Here is a 24,400-nt window from a genome sequence, read left to right on the forward strand (position 1 = left end):
AATCATGTGGAATGAGTAAGTGGATATGTACACATGATTAGCTTAGTAATTATGAGGGAATGATCTGGTCATGAAACCTGACAGTATCCAGGAGAGCAGTGTGCTACCCACATGCCCCTTCATATCCACCTCCACTGACACCAGTAGGCTGAGGATGACACAGCAGTTGGCCAGTACCATTGGGTATTCCAAGGCCTGTTCGGACAGCCTGATTAATTGCCTGCACAGAAGGCTACTAATAGTGTTACTAACAAGCAAATTAACTGCTAGTGGCCTTGAAAAATACCTCGTGTTCCTCAGACTACTTCAAGAAGGAGAACACATGGTAAGGATAAGTAAGTTTTAAGTGCTGATAATGGCTTAGGTTGATTCCAGCAATGCTCTGAACATATTTAGAAACTGAGGTAAAACAGCACATTAAAGACCTTGAATCCAGGCTGTTATGCCTTACATTGAATGACGTAAAGAAACTAGCATTTGAGTTAGCCATTGTAGCCGTTCACCTTCTTTGTTTCTTCTTTTGTTGTCCTCGGTGTCGACGTACTGGCTGAAATATGGGTTGTGGAAGTGCGACTGCAGTCTGCTGTAATTGATGTAGCCAACAGATGTACGCTTGTGCTTCACTGTTATTTACTTTCACTTTTCACAACCCCCCATATACACATTTAATATGGCCAGTGCACTATTGTTTAACTTTCGATAAGCCACATTAATAGTTTTCAGGCGAACATCCACATACTGCTACAGTAGTTTACTGTTGAACATCTATTAGCAGTAAAAAACCTAACCAAAAAGTTCACAAGTCCTGTAGTACAGAAAGGTATGTATGGAAACAGTCACTGTCATTGTTTTTACACACAGCCTAATTAGGTAACACTTATTTCAAGGATGCATTGTTGTTGATCTAACCAACACAGGTTCCTCATCTGAAGCTCAGCTGTGGACTGACTGTCTCGGGACCAAAAATTGGGCCCTTATATATCCCCATAATAATAGGTGCTGAAACTACAAATTGTTCTACATCTACATCTACATCCGTACTCCGCAAGCCACCTGACGGTGTGTGGCGGAGGGTACCCTGAGTTAATGCAATGAGTTCGAAGTTTAATTTACAGAAATTACAATTAAAACCTAACTCATTAAATGAACTGAATACATATAAAAATTCAGTCCTTTTAACGGTTTCTTTTAGTACATGAGTTAGGCAGAATGTTTTTAAGTTTCCTCTATTGCAAGAGTTAGGCCAAATAATTTGTTTAAATCATAAAACTAACACATATAGTTATGCAAACAATACTTTTGACAGAACTGTTAATTACTTTGGAATTAATTAAGAACTGGCTTTGCTAACATGTTTTCAAATAGAGCCAAATAAATACTTTAATATCACTAGCATTTCGTCTTCCAAACGTTTATAATTATTGCAGAATTTATATTTATTTATGTGTCAACAATAGAATTTAAGTTATCAAACAATTACTGACTTTGCCCTATAGTGAAAGATACTAACTAGGAATAGTCAAAATAAATTAGAAAATCAATTACATACATAAAACCAAGCACAAAATTAGATCTGGTTTACATTCCTTAAAACTGAGTGCCAACCTTTCTCTTTTATGAAAATGTGGATTATGCTCATGTATGTTAATGGTAATTAGTTAAAAGTGGAAAAAAATGAATTTTAAGGAGGCAGATGGCAAAACAAGAGGGGGAATAAAATTATCCCAGCTTGCTTCGTCACACCATGTGGAATGAAATTGGCAACCAGTTCAGCAAGCAGCCATTGATGGCAGGTAAACTCATATTTAATTTAATAAAACAAACAATAAGCAGTTGTAGGAACTCAGGTACGGATGGGTGTGATAAAATACAACTCAGATCCATACATTAGGGTTCCCTCCTTTATTTACACAGAGTATGTATACTGCTGTGGACCAAACATCCTAACATAACACAGGTTGGGTCCAGACTAAACTGTCAGAGAGCATCTACTGAACACTGCTCAATAGTCAGATATTTCGTGTTGGGCAGTCTCACTGGTTGAGTACCCACAGAGCCATCCCTCCACCCTCTAGTGAAGAGCAGACGATGAGGAGAGAAGGGAGGTGGGTTGTTGGTGTGGTCATCTGTGAACAGGTGTGTGTGACCGCATGTTTCATGGCTGGCTGTGAGGCAGGCCACGGGTGGATCCTTTCTCACAGGATGGAGACACAGATGCACCTGGCCAGATGTGCCATAAATGTTGTCTGTGTGAGGCATGACCAGACCATTAGGATGTGAGTCATCAGGTTGAGATTTCCTAACTGTGACAGGGGCAGTAGATTGCATCCCCTGCGCTGCAGTTGTCATTTGTTGTAAGGGGAGGGGTTGTTTGAAACCAGCAGATTGTATGCCACAACCTGTATGCAGTTGTTGCAATTGTTCAGGAGGGAACAAATGTTGCAAAGATGGCTTCTTGTATGTAACAAGTTGCCCAATAGATGTCTGTGGAACCATGATATCATCATGGAATGTTTGTTCATTGCATTAACACTGTTCTTCTTGTGGTGCAAACGCTGCAGTATGACATCAGATAGGATCTGTGATTTAGTGCACATGGTGCGGGTCATGCAACACAGTAGTTAAATGTGTGCAGATATTGGCACTTGCATGCGGAAGAGCCGAAACACAGGTGGAACCAGCATAGACTTGGCGCGTGGTGGGAGATTAGTATTCGCTGCATGAGAATTTGTTATGTTTTCTGGCACCACTGCAAGGAAGTGTCACCTCCTTCCAAGGTGGTGATCAGAGTGAGTCATGTCATCACAGTGTCATTTGGACAAAGGCATGACATTATGGCTGACTGCCATGGCACGAAGGGGATGCCAGATGCCATGACAATCTGAGATGGCATGTCGATGAGGGTGTCACGATCAGTGAGGGTCAGCTGAAGTCATGTGAGTTCAGGTTCTTGTTCTCGAGAGGTGAGTGGAGGTTGCGGTGAGGCAAGATGGCTGTCATTGTTGATGGTGTCGACCACACATTGTCGACTGTACAAAATAGTAGGCAGAAAATTATGTTTCAACACTGTTCAACTGGTTGAAAGGTGCAATCATGAAAATGATTCCTGTTCAAACATGGTGTGATCAAAACATACCATCAAAAAGAATGTGCTGTCTAACTATATGGATAGTGTGTATCCATCCAGCATTGTAACGACACTTCATATCTGAGTTTACATCCTGTGGAGAATATTGTAAGCACTGTTGTAGAGTGTCAAACACATCAGTTATATATTCTGTGCCCAAATGGGCCATTTCTTGCACACTGATGGCAGGTGGGACACCGTAGATGCACTGGTGGGCGGTACACTACATGTTTGTGTCATTGTTTCAGGTATGAAAACAGTTTGATGTACCGTGGACAAATGTTCTGTGTCATAGTGCAGCATGTAAAACAAGGATGCATGCAGATCACTGTCAGTTCATGCAAAATGTGTAGGTGCAGATTTCAATAATGGTTGCATTATTGTTCCACAGTAATCGGCTCAGCAGTAAAGTGAGAAAATACAACACGATGAGATAGCCAAGAGTCACCTTTTAGGAACTTGAGTATGGGCAGGTGTGACAAGATACAACACAATTCCATACATTAGAGTTCAATACCTTATTTACACAATGTCCTAACATGACGCAGGTTGGGTCCAGGCTAAACTGGCAGAGAGTATCTACTCAGCACCACTCTATAATCAGAGATGCTGTGTTGGAGTGTCTCACTGGTCAAGACCCCACACATTTGATAGCCTACCTATAATTTGACAAGCCATTATTTGTGGTGTTTCCATATGATATTTGCAAATAAAAGTGAACATCCATAGAAGACACAAGAGTATGTCATTTTGCCCAATGACTCTCAGGACATGACATTGTGTAATCTTTCTAATACTACATTGTAACAATCATATAAGGTATAACATAGTTTTCTTTCCTATATCACTGTGTAGTTAATAGCTTTAATGTTAACTTATACTTGTAGTGTTAACTTATACTTCAGAAAATGTACCCACAGTAGAATATTTCCCTTATAGTATGTCATGTTAGAGCATCTTCCACTATATATCATGCAGTATTTTTGTACAGGCATTTAATACATAACAGATTTATCTACAAAGGTTAATCTATAAAATATATACAGCTTAGAATTCTTTCAGTGAATACAGACACTTATTTACGACAAGAAACTTAAATTTTGTTTTAAATGGATCACCAGTATGTGCTCTTACAAATTCTGACAATTTGTTGTACCACACTGAGCCACTGATATAAGGACTGTTATGTTATATTTTTAATTTTGTTCTTTGACTGAAATAATTGTGCTTATTTCTTTATTTCTTGTGCTGTGATTATGTTCATCAGAACATATGGGTGCATTGGCCTGATGGCTTAAAAAAAATTGTGTATACTGTGAGATATTTACTTTCGATAAGAACGTCATGAAAGATCTCCCTCTAGCCCAGACCATGTATCAGCCTAACGGCTCTTTTGTAGCACCGGTATTCTGTTTAAGTGCACTGGCTCTCTCTCCCTCTTAGCTCTCTCCCATAACTTACTTATATTACACCAGTGTCATGTGTGTTTCATTATAATGTATAAATGGGAACATTGTCCCATACTATACCATTTTCAGCGTTATATCACATACAATTCTGGACCATTGGCTAAGTGACTAGAATTCACTGATTATTTTCTTGCATGCAAAGTTGACATTGATTCCCACTGAAGACTGACATACAAATGCAGACCAAGAAATTTACAATCTTCATTGTCTCTGTATGAAATTCCACAAATATGTCCTACACAACTGTGGCATGAGTTGCCTGCTTTGAACTCCAGTAACTGTGATTTTATGGTACTGACTTTTAAGCCATTGTTACTAAAATATTTAGTCATTTGTGATGTCACGTATGTTAAAAATGTGTCGTATCCTCCTTGTTATCACCATAAAACAGCAGTATGGTGTCACCAGCATAAGTAATTATATGGGAATCAGCAGGTTGTATGATATTATTTACACACAGAAGAAAAACAAATGGTCCTCAGATTGATCTTTGTAGCACCATATGTATTACCGTTAATCGTCGACTGAATGTTGGCGTTTCTCACCTGATTCTGATTGATTATATTTCTGCATTGTTTATGGGATTTTAGGTACATGGACAGTTATTTGTGAAACCACCAATATGATATACACTTTCAAATGGCATGGGAAAAAATCACAAAATATACCAACTGTTGATATTTTATTATTCAATGCTTGCAATTTTTGATGAGTAAACATATAAATTGAAATCTCATTCGAGCAACTGTAATTTTGGAAAAAAAAATTATTTGCGTTTTCAGATTTTTAAGTTAATTCATTTGGCTTGATTTTAATACTTGCTTCATCAGCAAGATAAACTATTTCTGCTTCTTGAACCTATGATGTAAGATCATAACAAGAACAAGAGCAGACCCTGCATGAGTCCCTGTACTACACCTGTAGTAGTGGTGGTGGTAGTAGTAGTAGTAGTAGTAGTAGTAGTAGTAGTAGTAGTAGTTGTTGTTGTTGTTTTGTTCATCCATAAATCAATTTTACAATGATATTGGACAAGTCTTGCTGCTACAATTTCAGAATAACAAAAATAACGCAATTCATATGTACAAGCATTTATATACTTACAGGTCTAGTTTGACAAGGATGGGGCAGGTAGTTGGCCATGGCCTTGTACTAGGAACCATCCCAGCATTTGCCTGAAGTAATTTAGGAAAACCACAGAAAACCTAAATCGTGGCGGCAGGATGGAGACTGGAGCCTGCACCTTCCTAAATACGAGGCCAGACTGTTTATAACAGTTTGTCCCTAATGTACAGGACTGTTTTAGAAAGACATTATTTAATAAAGTAAAAGACTAGTACTACACTGTTCACTTATTCCTCACTCCCAGTCATGGCACATACTACACACACTATACACACATAGTTTCATAATGTTACTGTACACACTACCAGCTGATGTCAGGACCATAGTAATGGCGTCTGGTTTCCATTTTATGTACCACAACTTCACATTTGCTATCCTGAGTAACTGTGTCAGCATCCCTATATAACAACTGAGATGTTGAACTTAGAAAGAGGATATTGTTACTATTATACACTGCATAGCCCTGAGAGTAAATTTTTCCAGCAAAGAAAAAAAAGGAAAACCATAGTGTGAAAGTGTCATATGAAATAAGACATTTTACTATCTTTACACAATGAAATACACAGGATGGAATCCAGAGACATATCTGAGGTGGCAAACAGCTACTCCAAATAGTTTGTAGCAGGTTGTCTAGAACCGCACCAGTGTTGATCTTACTATGCAGGTGCTGCAAGTACTGTGATGGTTCATGGTCCTCAGTGTCCTCATGTGTTAGAACCTTATGGAGGCATTCTTCTTGTGAAGATAATACCTTTCTCATTAACTCTGCCTTCAGTCGGGTGTATGAATGGCTTTCAGGTGGCCCAGTAACTACGTCCCGCACCTCAGCAGCATACTGGTGGTCAAGCTGACTCACGACCAATGCAGACTTTGTAGCATTGGCACTTGTGCCTTAGTAGGTGAAGATAGCTTTGTCTTGCACAAAACAGAGGGCTGTATTGTGAAGTCAGAAGGGCAGCAGTCACACTGCAAGTCTTGACACAGTGAGGTTGGTTGCTGCCGGGCTTTCTGTCATCTCATAAATTGTCCTTGATAGTATCGTGTCAAATTCAAGTGTTATGCAGGCTTGTTTGGGTCACTGCTGTGGCTGTTGAGCTGTGATCTTGCTCATCCAGCTGTTAATCCTGTGTGGTATTGTAATTAAATTCCACAAACAATGTCTTGGTTCTGTAGCAACAACTTCATTCACTAGTCAAAATCAGATAATACAGCAAGGCTCTCTGAGCAGCTCTAAGAATAAGCAGAAACGTAGAGCATATAATAGAAACACAATGCCCCTTCCGGCTAGTGATAAAACTATTTTGGGACAGCACAAAGTCTGTAAACACACACGTACCACACTGCACAAATGAGCTGACAGCTGAGGTTGCTACAGAATTGTTCCACATCATTGTGATTTATCATGCAAAATGATCTATGGAATGTGCAATGAACAAACGAATTAACTAACTAACTAACTACCATGTCTCTTTATCAATTTTCACAAGTAAAACAAGTCCATTAGACATCATGTGTTTGTAATTTTCACCAGTTTCATGGACATAAATGTCTTCTCTTTGGAGACTACTGCAGGATTTTCTGTCCCCTTCTGCAGTAGTGTGGCACTGATGAAAATAAAGTATAGACCCCATCTTGGTGAAAAAAAGTGAGCAGAATGAGGACATTGACAACATTTTAGAAGATTGTTGTAGTATTGCTTGAATGCAGTTACTAATACAGCGTGATGATGAAGAATCCCAATGAAAAAATAAACTTGTTCGCTTCTTATAAGTCTGAAAATGAATTTTTTGTTATGAAACAGACACTGGAACTGATGAAATGTCTTCTGGTTGTATACTGATTGATAAAAGATAAAATCACTTTGTCTCTGTGTAGTTATTCAGACAATGAAAGAAATGACAGACGGTGTCACTTTGAGTGACTTGTTCAACAAAGATATCAACAATTACTAAAAGAGAAAAAAAGAAATAGCAGACAGAGATCTGTTACAGTACATTATACTTGTATACTCTGACAAATGTACAGCACAGAACAGTCATTTCCAAACAGAAACTGAGTTTTTATACTAATAGGGTTAGTGCCACTTAATTTTTACTGATGGTTAAATATGGTTCTTTGTTGTTTGATTTTTTTTCAGGTTGTGCCCTGGGGTCTGAGGAAGATGCTGAACTGGATTAAGAAAGAATATGGCAACCTTCCAGTGCTGATTACAGAAAATGGTTTCTCTGACCATGGTGGTCTACACGATAAAGATCGCATCAATTACTTCGTTGTAAGTAAAGTTATTGGATATGCATAGGGTAAAATGTTGGATGCCCATATGAGATTTCCTTTGCAATATTTTTGTGCTCTAAGCTCTTGTTTTATTATTATGAAGCTCATTTTTAACATTCAAATGTTCTGTCCAAATTTGCAAATAGTTTTCTCACATAGTTCCTCAGCCTGAAGTGTATCTTTTACTTTTATTATTATTGTTATTTCTTTTATTGCATTTAGGAACTTTCGGGTAATTGAACATGTATCAATAATTACAGATTTCTGTAGTTGTATATATAAGTTTGGATGTAGCTGTATTGCATTGATGTACTGGTGGATATTGTGTGGTATGACTCCTGTAGTTGATAGTATAATTGGTATAATGTCAACTTTATCCTGTATTATTATTATTATTATTATTATTATTATTATTATTATTATTATACATTTTTGCTCTTAAGACAGTGATTGAACTTGAACATTACATCATTATTCAACTTTCCCCTTTTTATGTTTTCTTTTTTTCTTCCCCAAACCTCTTCATTCTTCGACTTTTCGGGTTTCCTATGTTCTGTCCATACTTTCCCTGGTCTCTTCCTTTCTTTTACTTCAGATTTCATGTCCATAATTTTGTTTCTGAATTTGTCTCTTTCATCTATTAATTCTTCATTGATTTCTGGTTGTTTTAGGTCTTCTTCTATTTCATGAGAACAGTTGGTTTTTTTGATTGAGCTGTTGACTACATCAAAAATCCTCTTTGTTAGTCTGGTGTTGTTCATTCTGGTTATGTGCCTAAAGAATGTTAATTGACCTTTTCTGATTATGTTTGTGAGTCTGTCTGCGTGTTTGTATAGTTCTTTGGTTGACCTCTTCATCCATGGACCATCTCTATGTACTACTCCAAAAATGTTTGGAAGGATTTTATATTCTATCTTTTCTGTCTCTGTGGTGCCCGATGCACCGATTGTGGTCATTTCTGATACATAGAAGGCTTCTGGTAGTGCAACTGCATTTTAGTGCCTGAGTTTCACCTGTCTTGAGATGCTTCTTTTATTGTAGTGCGTCCGTGTGAGTTTGTATGCTTTCTGCTTGTTCTGTATTGGATGCCTTGTTTGATCCTCCTATTTGTATGTATTCTCCAAGATACTTGAATTTTTCCACTCTGTTAACCAATGCGTAATATGTGTGCATGACTTGAGTATTGTTGTTCTTTCTTTCCATATATTGTGTTTTCTTGTATGATATCTGTAACCCCATTTTAGCAGAGACTTCATATATATATTCAAGGGCTTCTTGCACCTCTTCTCTGTTGTTGCTGAGTATTGCCAAGTCATCTGCAAATGCTAGGCATTTTATGATTGTCTTGTTTGCACGTATTCTTTCTAACTCAATTCCTTTTACTTTTTCTTCCCACTGATTGATAATTTTGTTAGTACTATGTTGAATAGAAGTGGTGCGAGACCATCTTCTTGTCTGACCCCTGTATGTACCTCAGATGGCTCTGAGATTTCTCTCATAAATTTTATTTTGGGTGTGGTGTCTGTGAGTGTCTGTTCTATAAGTGCCCTAGTTTTTCTGTCTATTTCATATTCTTCTAGTGTGTCAAAGAGAGTCTGCCTGTCAACAGAGTCATAGGCCTTCTTTTACTTTTATTTTTAACTGATATTTTTCTCATCTTACTCTTTGGTCACATGCAGCCTACATCCTTTCTGTACTGTTTGTTTGAAGTGCTACCTTTCTCTACCGGTATTAAGTAGCTCCTCAGTTTATTATGTGAAACAACTTCCGAAAAAGGTATTTATTAATGAATGCTCTCTTTTATTTTTCAACTTTTTTTGTTTCTTCACTTACAGCCATAGGCTTATGAGCAGAAAATTGCCCCTGCCAGAGCACATAAAAGACTGTGACAGAAGAGTGGGGAACTAACTGCCTCAATCCTTTCCACCTTCCTCATCAAAAATTTTGGCACACAAACTTGTCCATGCCCTTTCAACACAGAACACTGTAAATCCTTTTACCCAGTCTCTCTTTATAGTTAATCCTTCATACTCAGCATCTACCTCTCACTGCCACTGTCTTTATACATATCCCTCTCCCACTTTCTCCTTCTTCCCCCATTGATTTACACTACATCCCACGGCTAGTGCCCCCTCTCTTACTTACACTGTCTCCTTTTGTCTCTCTTCCACTGACACTGTCTCCACCATACCTTGGCAGCTAAAAAACTCTAAGGCAGAGGGGAGAGTCCAACTTATTTTTTTCCCTTTACCCAAATGTTTAAAGTTTTGGTTCTAAGGGCACCCTCTCCTATATGTTAAAAGTTCACCGGTCTGGAAGGGCCCACAACCCCGAAGTGTGTGTATGGTCTTCATTCATCTGTATTTTTCATTTCCACTGTCTCATCACTCTTTTGCTCCCATGGCTTTTATCTCCATCCATCTTCCTTTTCTCTTTTTCAGTCACTGTCTCTGACTGGCCATCAATATCTCCTACACCTTTGGTTCCCATTGCTATTGTCTTCATCCATCTCCCTTTCTCTTTCACAGTCACTTTCTCTCGTCCACTGGCACTGTCTCCTCTCTCTTCCACTTTCACTGTATCTCTGCTACTCTCTTTCATCACAAAAAAGTAAGAATTTGTCTGCATGCCAAAATTTTTGTCAAGGAAGGTGGAGTGGAGACTGCAACACCTGCATCCCTATTTTTGTATAATGGTCTTTTAAAGAGGGACCTATTCACCTTCATTGTTCTCTGACAGGATCATTTCTCTGCCAGTTCCCTTTTTTTCCTAGCTACAGCAGGGTGTGCTGCTTATATAAAACGAATATATATGCAAATACTTTGTCACTGCAGTACCACTTTCAGCATATTTATATAATCATGAAGTGCACATTATACAGAAACAGCACATCATGAAGTTTTATTAGTGGCAAGATGATGACTAAAAACATAGCTTGGTGACCTCAGAATCTTAGTGATGACCGTAGAACTCTAAATGTGTTGCTATGTAATTTCACTATGTAAGCTAAAACTCATTTACACCTTAGACTGGATATTATAAGCATATTTTATGTGCATAATTACAGTAAATTTGGACTTATGGTTCTTCGTAATGAGTAATGATATCAAAAAAATTTCAGGCTTCTCTAAGGATATAATGTTAAGAACATACAGTAAAAATTTGATAATTTTCTATCATAGAAGCTGCTGTCCCTACAACTGGTACTTTTTGTACCCAAAAGTCATGGTTTTTTGAGGTCTTCTAAGAAAACCACCAGCGAACATATGGTGCTTTTGTAAGCCACCTAAGCTCCTCCCTAGACCACACATAATGCTGAAGAATGCTGGGCTGGAGGAAGTGCGTAGTGTTTAAATTTTGATATGTAAATAGAATGGGGATCACTGGTATCAGCTGCAGCAGGACATTAAGCAGAATCAACAGCAATGAACAAAAATGCATGCTGGATTGGGATTTGAACCCCAGATCTCCTTCTTACTAGGCAGTTGCGATAACCATTCACACTGAAGAAAATGGATCCATTGCCCAGCCAGGCTTATCAGTTATTTAATGCACAGTGTCTGCTCCTTCGAAAGAACATGCACCATGCAAATCCAGAGCTGTGAAGCACTATATGTGAATTAAAGGGGGATCACTGCTATCAGCTGCATTGGGACATTAAGCAGAATCAGCAGCACAAATACGCCTGACCTCCAGTGGGAATCTCTAAGCAGCGAACGGGAGTATAATGGACAGGGACTGCGAATAAGTGGTGCTTGATGGGAGTGTGGATTGGCTGTGAGGCATACCGAGATAGTCCATGCAGTTGCGATAATGCTGCGTCCTGGATGGCACAGTGGTTACTGCATCTGCCTAGTAAACAGCAGATCCTGGGTTTGAATCCTGGTCTGGTACACATTTTTGTTCATCACCACTGATTCTGCTTAATGTCCCACTGCAGTTGATAGCAGTGATCCCTATTCAGTTTACATATAGTGTTTCATAGCAGCTGAATTTGCATGATGTCTGTTCTTTTGAAGGAACAGACAGTATGCATTAAATAATTGAGTGCAAATGCTCAAATACGTCTGACCTCGTGTGGGAATCTCTAAGTAGCGAGCAGGAGTATAATGGTCAGGGACTGTGGATAGGTGGCTCTCAATGGGAATGTGGATTGGCTGCGATGGGTACCAAGATAGTCCATGCAGTTATGATAACGCTGTGTCCTGGATGGTACATTAATTACTGCACCTTCCTTGTAAGCAGGAGATCCCGGTTTGAATCCCAGCCTGGTACACATTTTCGTCTGTCACTGATGGGACCCTTGCTGTTTATGTTGTGTATCAATGACCTTGCAGACAATATTAATAGTAAAATTGCCAGACTTTTTGCGGTTGATGCAGTTATCCATGATGATGTACTGTCTGAAAGAAGCTGCATAAATATTCAACCAGATCTTGATAAGATTTCAAAGTGGCACAAAGATTGGCAACTTGCTTCAAATGTTGAGAAATGGAAAATTGTGCACTTCAAAGATGAAAACATTAAAAATAAATATAGTATCCTAAAACTATAATATCAATATGTCACTGTTGTAATCATCCATCTCATACAAATACCTGTGTGAAATGGCATGAATACATAGGCTCAGCTGTGGGGAAAGCAGGTGGTAGACTTCAATTTACTGGTACAATACTGGAGGAGTGCAGTCAGTCTACAAATCACTCGTGTAACCAGTTCTAGAACATTGCTTTTGAGTGGGAACTCTACCAAATAGGACTAACAGGGGATACCAAATGTATACAGAGAACATGAATGTTCACGGGTTTACTTGATCTGTGGGAGAGTATTGCAGAGGTATTGAAGGAAACGAATTGAAAGACTCCTCAAGATAGACGTAAAGTATCCAAAAAACTTCTGTTAACAATGTTCAAGAACCAACTTTAAATGCTGACTCTGGAACTCACATATGGATCATGAGGATAAGATCAAAACATTAACTTCGCATGCAGAGGCATTGAAACAATCATTCTTCCTGTGCTTCATATGTGAATGGAACGGGAAGAAACCCTAATAACTCCTACAATGGGACATAATGTCTGCTATGCTCCTAGGATGGTTAGCAGAGTATAAATGCAGATGTTTTTAGAATATTTTTGCTGTTGCACTGTGTGATTGATTCTACGAATAGAAGGAGAAATATCTCTTTATTTGGTTCTTTTTCATTTCAAACTCTATCCCATTTAAGATTTAGTGCCCTATTTATTTTTTTGTCACAGCAAATGTTTCTTCTGAAGGTTGTTCTTAAATGAACAAGCTTGTCCTCCAAATACTGTGGTTCACACATTCTTCCAGCCCAGTTCACTAATGTTTTGATCACTCCTTTTTTCTGCTTGGGATGGTGATTGGAATTTTTGTAAAAGTGTGTATCAGTGACTGTGCTTTATGTAGACTATATGCCCTAAGGTTCAAAAAGGTTTTCCAATTGGCTGCACATATAACAAAAGTATCAACCTCATACCAAAGGAACAAGAGGGTTTCATCTTCATTGTCTGAAGGGCTGCTTCTTCAAATTTTTGTAACAAAATTTCTCTATCACTACACATGGTCACACTGTCAGTTTGCTCATGACATCTGAACACTGAAAAGGACCTACACCTGCCAATTAGTACAGCAGAAGTATATAAAATTCCCCTTTGTACACACCTCGAGAAAAAAAAAGTGCAGTTGTTTCCTGAGGAAGACACATACAATCAGCAGTAGCAGACCACATACTATGATCGGGAAACCATCAAATTCATTTCTTCTCTGACACTGGTTTTAGCAAGCTGTAATTATTACTACACTGTGATACACAGGGAGGTCATAGACATTCAGAAAAAAATGATTTCAAGAAGAAGAAGAAGAAGAAGGAAGGGAAGAAGAAGAATTGAAATTAACAAGTTGTGGTCATTAGTACTAAATAAATCAAACAGCACCAGCTCTTCCCCACTACAATCTCAACAGTATATAATGGTGTGACTTCCTAATCTCAGACACAATGTCATGAGGTGGCCATCATGTGCATATATATAAACAGTTCAGCTTTCCAAACTTGTCTGAGTCTATAACAGCTTTCTGAGTAGTTAAACTCTCTGATGAAGTCTCCAGTAATGGAAGATGAAATGTTAGGCAGAGAACTATGCCTTTTGCTATGACCTTATGTCCATGTCAGGCTGTATGTACATACAAAAATGATAAAGAAGATCAATAAAACAATACAATAAATGCAGTACATGAATCAAATACCATCAATAAATGCTTATTCAGTTTCACAAAAACTCTAAAGATTAAGGACTAGGAAAGAAGTAGGTGACCAGCAGATAACTAGGGCTGGCCCTTTCAAAAATACCTGGGCCTACATTCTGATAAAGAACTAAATTGGTCAAACCATATCCTGGATCTGTGCTCTACAACTTATGCTTTATGCATTGTTTGCTCTTATAGGAATATAGCAACTATTAAATCGATTTATTGCAATTATTTTCATGCTATTGTGACATGTGGAATCATACTTTGGGGAATTTAGCCACTAGCTAGAAAAGTGCTTCATGCACAGAAAAAAACAATAAGAATAATTTGTGGAGTCCACTGTCAAGCCATATGCAGATATCGTTTTACAGAACTTGAAATCCTTGCACCCACTGCACAGTATGTATTATCCATGACTTGTTTCATAAGGGAACAAGTCCCTTTTTTAAACCTAATAATGTGTATCACAGTCATGATACCAGAATAAAAGAAGACATCCATTCTGAGCACAGAAACCATGGACTGCCATGGTCTCGCCAATGTTTACAGCAAGCTGTTCAGTGCATCTGTGAACAATGACCCAAATGCCACATGGTTTTCTCCTGGACTGTAATTTGGACATTGTTGTTACCTACTAACAATGTTTGACTAGAGAATAGACTTGCCTATCTGCCTAATGCAGGGCTGTCTTTGCTCTCCATTCAACTGGCCACTGTGTTTTCTGCAAACAATCTGATGGCATATTGGCGAACTGAGAGTGTGGATCATATCCAAGTGTTTCGTACAAACAGTGTTCCCAGCACTGACATGTGAGTTATTTAACACTTGTTCAGGGTACTGTATTGTTTTGTATATTCATAGATGTTGCTTTTCATGATTTATTTGTAAATAGATTCCTCTCAATAAAATCTGTGTTGCTGAAGAAGCAGAGTCAAAACAGCTCCAGTGGAAAACGACACAACCAGTTTTCTTTCTGATCCAGCATTGTACTCCACCTCTGTGGAGCTTATCAGTAGTTGGACACTTAACCCTAACTTTCTTTTTTTTACACTAGTCTGCAATGTATGAATTTCTAAACACATTCTTGTCAACAGAAGGAAAAGGGCTGTCAAAGAGGATCATATTAAGTTAATTTTTGTGTTAAATCTGCTATTTACTAGGCATTTTTATATCACAGCAGGAATAAAGAGAATTTTTGTTTCAGCATCGTTCATCCCTTATGAAGTTAATTTCAGTTCAAAGTAATGGCCCTTTCTAATCTGTTATGGAATTATGGATGTTATTATTCCTTCTGAATTATGATTCATTACTTAAAAGAAATTGCATTAGGGATTTTATGTATTGTGAAGTTACTGGAAAAGTCAGTTCCTTGGAGGCTTTAATAGAAAATATTGAAAGTAATACAAAATATGGTATGAGCAAAGCAAGCACCTCATGAGATAAAGTAAATTTAGAAAAAGAAAAGAAAAAAATGCAATTTCATCATGAAAAATGTGCACAGTTGAATGCGAGATTTTTTTGTCTCCCTCCCCTTTCCCCCAATGTGCCTACTGAAAATTTATCAATTGTTGCAGCTCTCACATTGATGCAGAGTCTAAGGATCAGATCTATATGTGACACTGGTACTGTCACTTGAAGCTAGAAATTGTAGTAAAATGATCGTGACATACTAATATAATTTCTTTGTGTATCTATTTTACTGGATCTCTGACAATTTCGTGTGTTCATTGCTTAACTTCTTTAATCAAATGAAGCTCTATGGTTGCAGAGACCTTTTCAAGTCTGAAACATCTATGATGTATACATGCAGACTGAATCAATGAATGAAAATTTGTACTGGCTGGCCTTGGTCCAAATTTTCATTTATCACTTCAGTCTGTATACATAGTTAACTTCTTTATTTATGCTAGTATATTGCCTTATGTGTAAGTTTATCTAGCAGTTGCTGTTCATGATGTGCCATTCTGCCTGCTGAGCATTAAACAAGAAAGTGTGAAACTCTGTGTCATTAATATTATACTATAATTTTAGATTATACTGTGTTTTAGTGTAATTTTGGACTCGTATAAATAAATAAACATCAATATGTTCCCATTACCAGTACTGAGATTTTAATTTTTGTGAAGAAAACCTTGACTCTCTTGTATCCTAGTGATTCAGTCACTTTCTTGATCAATGAATCACACATGAAATAACTAAATAAATAAACTACTAAAATGTCTGTGGATTTTCATATGGAACACATGATATGCATTTTGATTCCAAAGCTACTCTTATAATTTTCCAGAGCTACTTACAAGAACTGCTGAAGGCTATTTATATAGATAAGTGCAATGTGTTTGGATATACAGCATGGAGTCTGGTAGACAATTTTGAATGGGCAAGAGGATACACGTGAGTATGAAAATTAATGTAAACATTCTTACTGACAAATTTTATGGGAATAAAAATAAATATTTTTATGCAACTGTTTTGCTTTTATCAAAATGCTGAATGTATAATTGCTACAAAAAAATCTTTTCTACTCTGTTGCAAGATTGGAAATGCTTGAAGGATCTACATGATACTTTTTATCACAATTTTTCTTTTTATTGTATTTTATTGGTCTATAAATCATTTCCAGTGGAAGAGGTAAAGTATGATATACAGAGGTTGAACAAAAATATGGAAAGACCTCAATAAATGGATGCTTGAACATAAATGCAGTTGCTGCCCAAGCCTGCAGGCTGCCCTGTTGTATTTTGCCATGAATGGCACGTTTGCAATGTCCTCAACATGTTGCAAGTGCCATTTGTGGTCAAAGCAGTGTTAAGTAAAGTTGAACATGGGCAAATTGTTAGCACTTGTATGATGAGTTCTTCTACAAACAAGGTAGCTGAAGTATGTAGTGTTTCAAGAGGCACTGTACCAAATGTCTATACAGCATACAGGGAAGAAAAACCTCATCCTCTAAATCACAACATGGACAAAGGTGTGTGTTGATTCTAATGTTCATGATGGATAGGCAGTGAAGAGGATTGTCATGAAAAATAACAATACAATAGCTGCAAAAGTCACAGCCTGAACTGAATGTCGCACTCACGAACTCTATCAGCATGAAAACAACATGAAAGGAACTCCATAAGCAGCAAGTTCTAGGCTGACCTGGAATTCCAAAAGCAATTATCAGTCATGTAAATGCCCATAACAAGAATTGTGCTGTGAAAGCCATAAAATCTAGACTATTTAACAATGGAAGAATGTAATTTGGTCAGGTGAGTCTTGTTTCACATTGCTTCCAAACTTCTGGCTGAATTTATGTCCCAATAGTGAAACATGCAAGAGTTTGGTGATGATTTGGGCAGCCATACCATGGTATTCTATGGATGCCGTGATTAGTCTGCAAGGTTGCATTACTGGCAAGGATTATATGACTGTTCTGGCTGGTCAGGTCCATCTCACGGTACAATGTTTGTTCCCCAGTGGGAACGCTGTGTTCCAAGATGACAGGGCCACTGTTCACACAGCTCACATCATTCAGGACTGGTTTTGAGGATGGAATGTCACATCTCCACTGCCCACCACAGTCACTAGATCTCAATGTTATGGAGGCTTTGTGGTCGTCTTTGGAGAGATGGGAGTGTGGTCTCTCTCAACCTCCATTGTTGTCACCTGAATGTGCCACTATTTTGCAGGAATAATAATATAAGATTTTGTTGATAATCTTACAGGACATGTATTTATCCGTTCTGAGATTAAAAGAAGCTGTTTTGAATGCCAACGGTTTTCCTACACTGTATTAGCCATGGTAATGTGTATTGTTTCAGTCTTTCCTATATTTTTGTGCTCCTGTCCTGTGGAAGCCTGTAATGGCCAGAGTATATTTCCAGAGGTGTCCCTTGGTAGCTCCATCATTCAACTTCCTGTCATTCCAAACTGAAAAGGTCATAAATGAGTCTAACGGGGACTTTTTCAGGTTCAAATTGTTGCATGTCTATTTGTACTATAACTACACTCTCATGCTGATCGATGTGAGTGATGTCGTCCATGTGGTTGATGCTACTTACTATCGTGTTGGAGGTTTCCTTAAGGATCTCCTCAGGTTTCAGTCTATTGACGGTAACAGTCATAAATTTCCATTTCAATAAGATGTCACACATGTCACTGTCCCATTGAATCACTCTGTGCAGACCTGATACAGTGGTTGCAATGTCGGGTAGACAGTACCACCTGTCAGCATTGTGTAGTTGCAGTCCTTTAGGGCTTGATGGATGGAGATGCTATGTGAGCCATGTGTGGTCCACTGGTAGAGCAAGTGGTTCCCTGGAAAGTACTTATGCAAGAAATGCACAGAGGTCTTCTTTATATGCTGAACACATGCCTAAAATGCCCATGGCAGGGCTTCTGGACACTTGATGGCTTTTTGTAGCATAAGGTGCCAGTGCTCCACTAGTCCATTACATTGAAGATGGTAAGGTGTGGTTCGGAAGTACTGAACACTGCACAGATGACTGAGTTCAGTAAAAAGTGGTGATTCAAATTGTGTGCTTTGATCAGTAGCAGTTGAGGCAGGATGACTAAAACTGGACATTCATAAACTGACAAATGCTTTTGGCGTGGTTTCTGAGGTGATATGAGATATAGGTATAGCCTCAACCCACTGAGTTACCCTATCAGCTGCAGAAAGGATATGACGAAAACCATCTGAGTTGGGGTGAGATCTGATGAGGCCTAGATGGATGTGCTGAAAGCAGCCCTTAGGAACTGACTAACAGCCATGTCGTTGTTGTGCATTCCATCCTATTTTAGACTATTGGCAGACAGCATGTGATTACATCCAAGTTTTACAATCTTTTTTTTGTTATTTGGGCACACAGAACAGTCTGTGACAAGTTTCACTGTTGGATGGTTCTCTGGATGTGATAGCCTGTGTAGTTTACTGAAGATGAGTCTCCATACGCCAAGAGATACCAGTAGTGAAAGATGATTCAGTAAAGCATCACAAAGCACCTCTCTTGAGGAGAAATGAACAGGCTGGCATTCTACTTACAAACCGACAGTGGTGTTGTGTAAGAGTTCACATAATTGTGTGTCCTGTAGTTGTGCTTCTGCTAATTTATCATAGCCAGTAATTACTGAGAGCACGTTGATCCTAGAGAGCTAATCAGTGCCATGAAGATGTCGGACACCTGCTGTGAACTGTGGAATATAAGTTAATTGACAAAAATGTGGTGGGCAACAGTCTTTTGCCGGATCGTGAATGGAATCTGCTAAAGGCCAATGAACTGTATAGATGGTCAAAGTTCTGCCCTTCAGTCTCCTTTAAAGTGCCATACTGCTTCATACACCACCAGCAATGCCCTGTCAGAAGTTGGTTGCTTGTGCTGGAAGTCAGTTAACCCTTTGGAAATAAAGCTAGTGGTTGTTGTGTTACATCTACTGTGTGTTGGAGAACCACTTCAGTTGTGGAATCAGCTGCATTAACAGATTTGCATTGGGTAGTGGGTGTGCCAGCACCTTAGTCTGAGGAAGGCACTCTTTAATTGTCCAAATGTCTGTTGCACATGTGGAGCCCACTGAATGTCACTTTTGCCTGTAATGTGTTTGCCTGCTAACGTATTCATCAATGGAGCCTGAATAGCAGCTGTGTGAAGTAGATGTTTGCGATAAAAATTTATCGTGCCAAGGAGTTGGTGCCATTCTTGAAAGTTACATGACCAGGGTAGTTGACTAAAGAGCTCAGTTCATTGTATTGTAGGCCATATACCATCACTGGTAACAGAATGCCCATGGAAAGTAACTACTGACTTTCACAACTGACATTTTTCATCATTGCCTGTGATGCCAAGTGTATGTAAGGCATTGATGACCAGTTTGAGATGTTCACCATGTTCATGTTGAGAAGTAGATGAGGCTAAAATATCCTCTAAGAAGGCATAGCAAAAGGGAAACTGGAAAAGAACATTATTTATGAACATTTGCTGAGTCTGCGTTATTTTTTTAGTCTGCATGGGATGCAAAGAAATTCACAAAGTCCAAAAGGGATGGTAATAGCAATCTCTAGTGTATCCTCATGGTTTTTGGGGATCTGCACATAAGTGTTTTTGGAACACTGCACATGGAGGCGCCTGCTAAATTATGAGTGAAGTCCTGAATATTTGGAATTCGATAACTGTCCGGGTTAGTGCAGGTGTTGAGATCCCAATAGTCACCACACATTGTATGTGTGCCATCCTTCTTGTAAGTGAAGTGTTTCTTGTTTGATGTTGAGGTTGCACTGGGTTAGTTGCTGCAATTTCAATGCTGGTGTCAGAGAGTCTCAAAATATATGTTGGTTGTATTTGTCTTTGTTGACACAATGCATGATTCGTGAGCTGCCATTTGTGGAAGGTGGCTGCATGAATGGTGAGGTTGCACCAATGATCTCAGTTACAGAGCATTCACAAATAAGGGAGAGAGTGTCACAGATAAGATTAGTGAGCTGGGTCAGCAATTATTAAAACAAAACTATTTTTCATTTTTGAAATTTCATACACTAACTTTATCCTCCAAATATGAATATATTTTGTTAACTCCTGCCTACATAGGGAGAAATGATCATTGTAATAAAATAACAGGAATCAGAGTTCACACGGTAAGAGTTACATGCTATTCAAGAGTGGAATGACTGAGAAATGGCATGAAAATGGTTCTGTGAACTCTCCCTCTGCCAAGTACATCATTCTGAATTGCAGAGTGGTCACGTGGATGTAAATATCAAACGAATTTCTCTCTCTCTCTCTTCAATAAAATGAATATGGCAATAGACTAATTTGGGACTGCTCTGTCAGATGGGAACATAAAATCTCTCTTCAAAAATAATTATGTTTGTAAAGGTTTCTGCTGATGCTGCATGTATATGAAAAATGGAATGAGCAGGATTTGTTTGGGCTGACTCGAGCTACAAGATGCAAAAAAGAATTGCCAATACCTGCCAAAACAAAATAGAACATGCACCTGGTAACATTTAGGAAGGACACCCTGAATAGATGCACATACCAATATCTGTGCATAAGTAATTGAAAAGATGATTAGACTTCACCTTATCCTTTCTTCATGAGGTGATAGTACTCAGCAAGTTGTAGATGACAGCATATGAAAAATTTCAATTGGCCATTGTGAGTTAACTCACAGAAAATAGAAATTTGTGTTTGAAGCATATCTAATATTTAAAGAATACTTTCACAAAGATTTATAAAGTAGTGTGCTTAATACAGTAGTTACAGATTACGTTAAGATAGTAAGCTGTTTCAGTAATGTGGATATGCTATTACAAAAATTAAACATGAAATAACAAGTTATGGTTCTTTATTCAAAAACATACCACCAAGATGTTTTTTACTCACAGTACACATATTGTGATAGTAAAGAATTTTGTGTTACTTAAAAAGCTACTACATATGTTTCTGTGTATGTTTCAGGGAAAAATTTGGAATTTACCAAGTCAACTTCACAGATCCCAATCTTGCAAGGATTCCAAAAGACTCTGCTCAAGCCTTACGCAAAATCATCAAACATCGAGCACTTGTACCCAATTTATTACAAGGAGAAATGCCTGAGCCAAGAGTAGTACTTGTTACGTGATCACGTGGAACAATGTACAGCATTAATATTAGTATAACAGCACAATAATTGTAAAGTGATACAGAACAAGTTCCTTGCTCATCAGTATAGTATGGATTGCTTCAATATAAAAATCTATTGTGACTTAGTATTGTACCACACTAGGGAAGAATTCTAGGATTAAGGAAGTCACAGAGCAACTGGATCATGTTTGCTATTGATAAAATTTATCACTGTAAAAAAAAGAAAATGTTTTGATGTAATGCATTTGTTGTGCTTTTAGTAAGTATAAATGTAATAGGAATGGCACAACTAAATCACTTGAAAAGTGAGTTCGCATATGACATAGAATATAAATCAAGAGATTTTGCTGTTAATGATTCTGAAAGAATCTGAATCATACTTTGTAAATATTTATTTTGTGCTTAGCTGTAAGTGACTCACATCAAAACAAGTGAGGCCTGCTGGTCTTCATGTGCCACTGTTAAAAAGACACCCAGCAGCTTTATGAATTTTTTTGTATATATATTGTTATGGAGCTTACAAACAGGCAAAACAACATGTGAAATGCTCAAATTTTCTAAATTACAAGCATATTTTTGTATTGATGTATGTAATATTACATGTGTCTTTGTAACTATTCCAGTACCCTTTTCCTCTGAAGTACATTATATGTATATTTATTTTAAATTCAACTTTATTCATTTTACACATGGTACATTCCCATAAAATATTTTGAAGTTTTTTAATGAGAGAAGTTCAGGTACCTACTTGCATCAGAAGCAGACTCCATTAGCAGCATTTTAAGTAGTTTTAACCATAAGTATGTCTCGTATCAAAGGCTGTTACAGCATTCATCGAAACTATTTTGCTTGACAACATCTCTCAACTGCAGACAGACTTTCAGTGAAGTAAAAAAGATGGTTAGGAAAATCTTTAACTGGATGCAGTAAACAGAAAAGAATGAAAGCACAGATAGGATAAGGCCAAAGGGCAATAATTGGCTGCATTCATTTGAAAGGAAGCAATCCCCTAGTTATCTTAACGAAGACATGGAAACCAGAAAGAACCTAGATCTGGGTCGCTGGATAGGTAGTTGAACCCTTTGTCTTCTGAACTTTGAGTCTAGTGTGTTAACTATTATGCCATCATGCTGGGTACACCCAACATAGAACCCATAAATTTAGAGATGTAAAATTCATTCTTTGGGGGTAAAGAACTTTAAGAAAAAAAGTGCAACTGAGACCCATTGGTGAGGTGAGCATGAAGAGCACAAAATTGTGATTGCTACATAGCATTAATTTATTTTATTAACTGGTCTTTGGCTTACGAAGCCATCCTCAGACTTTAACTTGGGAGCCAAAAACCAGTTAATAAAGTCTTTGCTGGACTACTGCAAAATAAAATATAAGGCCTGTTAGACATAGCTTGGTTGGGTCAATGGAAAGGATTGTGGAGAGGGAGATGTTTGCTAGGGGCAAGTTAGGGAAACAAGTGCATCTGTCTCTCTATCTGTGACATATTATTTTTTTCATGCCTGTGACTTATACACTTCATTGAGTAACATTCACTAATGCTTGGGATATTTAAATTGTGATCTATAGTGCACCAAGCACTAGTTGTCACAAAAACTGTCTATTCCTATTTTTTGCTATCAGATTTTGTTTTAGCTATGGCATTTAGTCAGATTCAATATTGTGACATCTTCATTATCAAAGTGAAAGTTATTGATGAGGGAAAAGCAGAAGGAAATAGGAAAAAGAGGGGAAAATACGTAACATAAAAATATATTACTGCAATAGTAAAAAAAGACTAAAACTAAACAACCCAATTTAGGCAGTAAAAATTTGCAAGAAGAATAAGATCCCTAAATTCAGTTTGACCTTTTAATGTGTATTGTGGGAGATGATTCTTACAACATAATATCTCAGTTTTCCCCAAAATATTTCAGGTGGTTTAACCTTTGTTTTCTCAATATAAAATCTTTAGATTATTCAACAAATTAGTTACAGAATGTCCTTGTTCAGAGAAGTGTGTACTTAAAGCTGGTATTGAAAGGGTTAAATTCAAATGTTCTCAAAATCTGATGTCAAAACCCCTTCTAGTTTGGCCAGTGTACGCCACGGGACAGCTTTCACATTGGGTACAGTCGACACCTGTAGCAGATATTTTTAGTTGGTGGTACATTCTTTGTGTCTGTATCTGCTGGTGATATTATTGGATGTGAAAGAAGTAGGCTTTGTGCTATTTTGTTGAAAACTGACATTCTGAGCCTGTGGCTGTGTAGTAAGTATATATTGACTCTTGCAGAGAAGACAATAGCAATTAGCCACTGTTTTACAATGCTACTTATTTATTTAAATACCTCCATTACCAGTTTCAAACTGGAAGGTACATCTTCAGACTGCTAGTTCACATTAAGATACATTTTACATTAGCCTTCATTTTTTGTTTTCCCAACTGATGAAATTCCCTTGTGCTGGTAGTGTCCTACAACCAAAACAAGATGTGATAAAATGTCTTTTTAACTCTAATTGTGCCTCACAATGATTTTAAA

At 37.8% G+C, this 24,400-nt stretch overlaps 1 protein-coding gene across 1 annotated transcript in view; it reads left to right on the plus strand.

Moving 5' to 3' along the window:
• The window catches only part of LOC124711449 (myrosinase 1-like), a 538,885-nt gene extending 516,397 nt beyond the window's left edge, over positions 1 to 22,488 (plus strand). Inside the window, exons 10-12 of the mRNA XM_047241532.1 lie at positions 7,856 to 7,990; positions 16,550 to 16,656; positions 21,702 to 22,488. Coding sequence (XP_047097488.1) covers positions 7,856 to 7,990; positions 16,550 to 16,656; positions 21,702 to 21,864 — 405 coding nt within the window. The 3' untranslated portion in view covers positions 21,865 to 22,488. The remainder of the gene's footprint in view (positions 1 to 7,855; positions 7,991 to 16,549; positions 16,657 to 21,701) is intronic.
• The last annotated feature ends 1,912 nt before the right edge of the window (positions 22,489 to 24,400 follow it).

This window comes from Schistocerca piceifrons, chromosome 8, assembly GCF_021461385.2.
Source record: "Schistocerca piceifrons isolate TAMUIC-IGC-003096 chromosome 8, iqSchPice1.1, whole genome shotgun sequence".
Classification (NCBI taxonomy): domain Eukaryota; kingdom Metazoa; phylum Arthropoda; class Insecta; order Orthoptera; family Acrididae; genus Schistocerca; species Schistocerca piceifrons.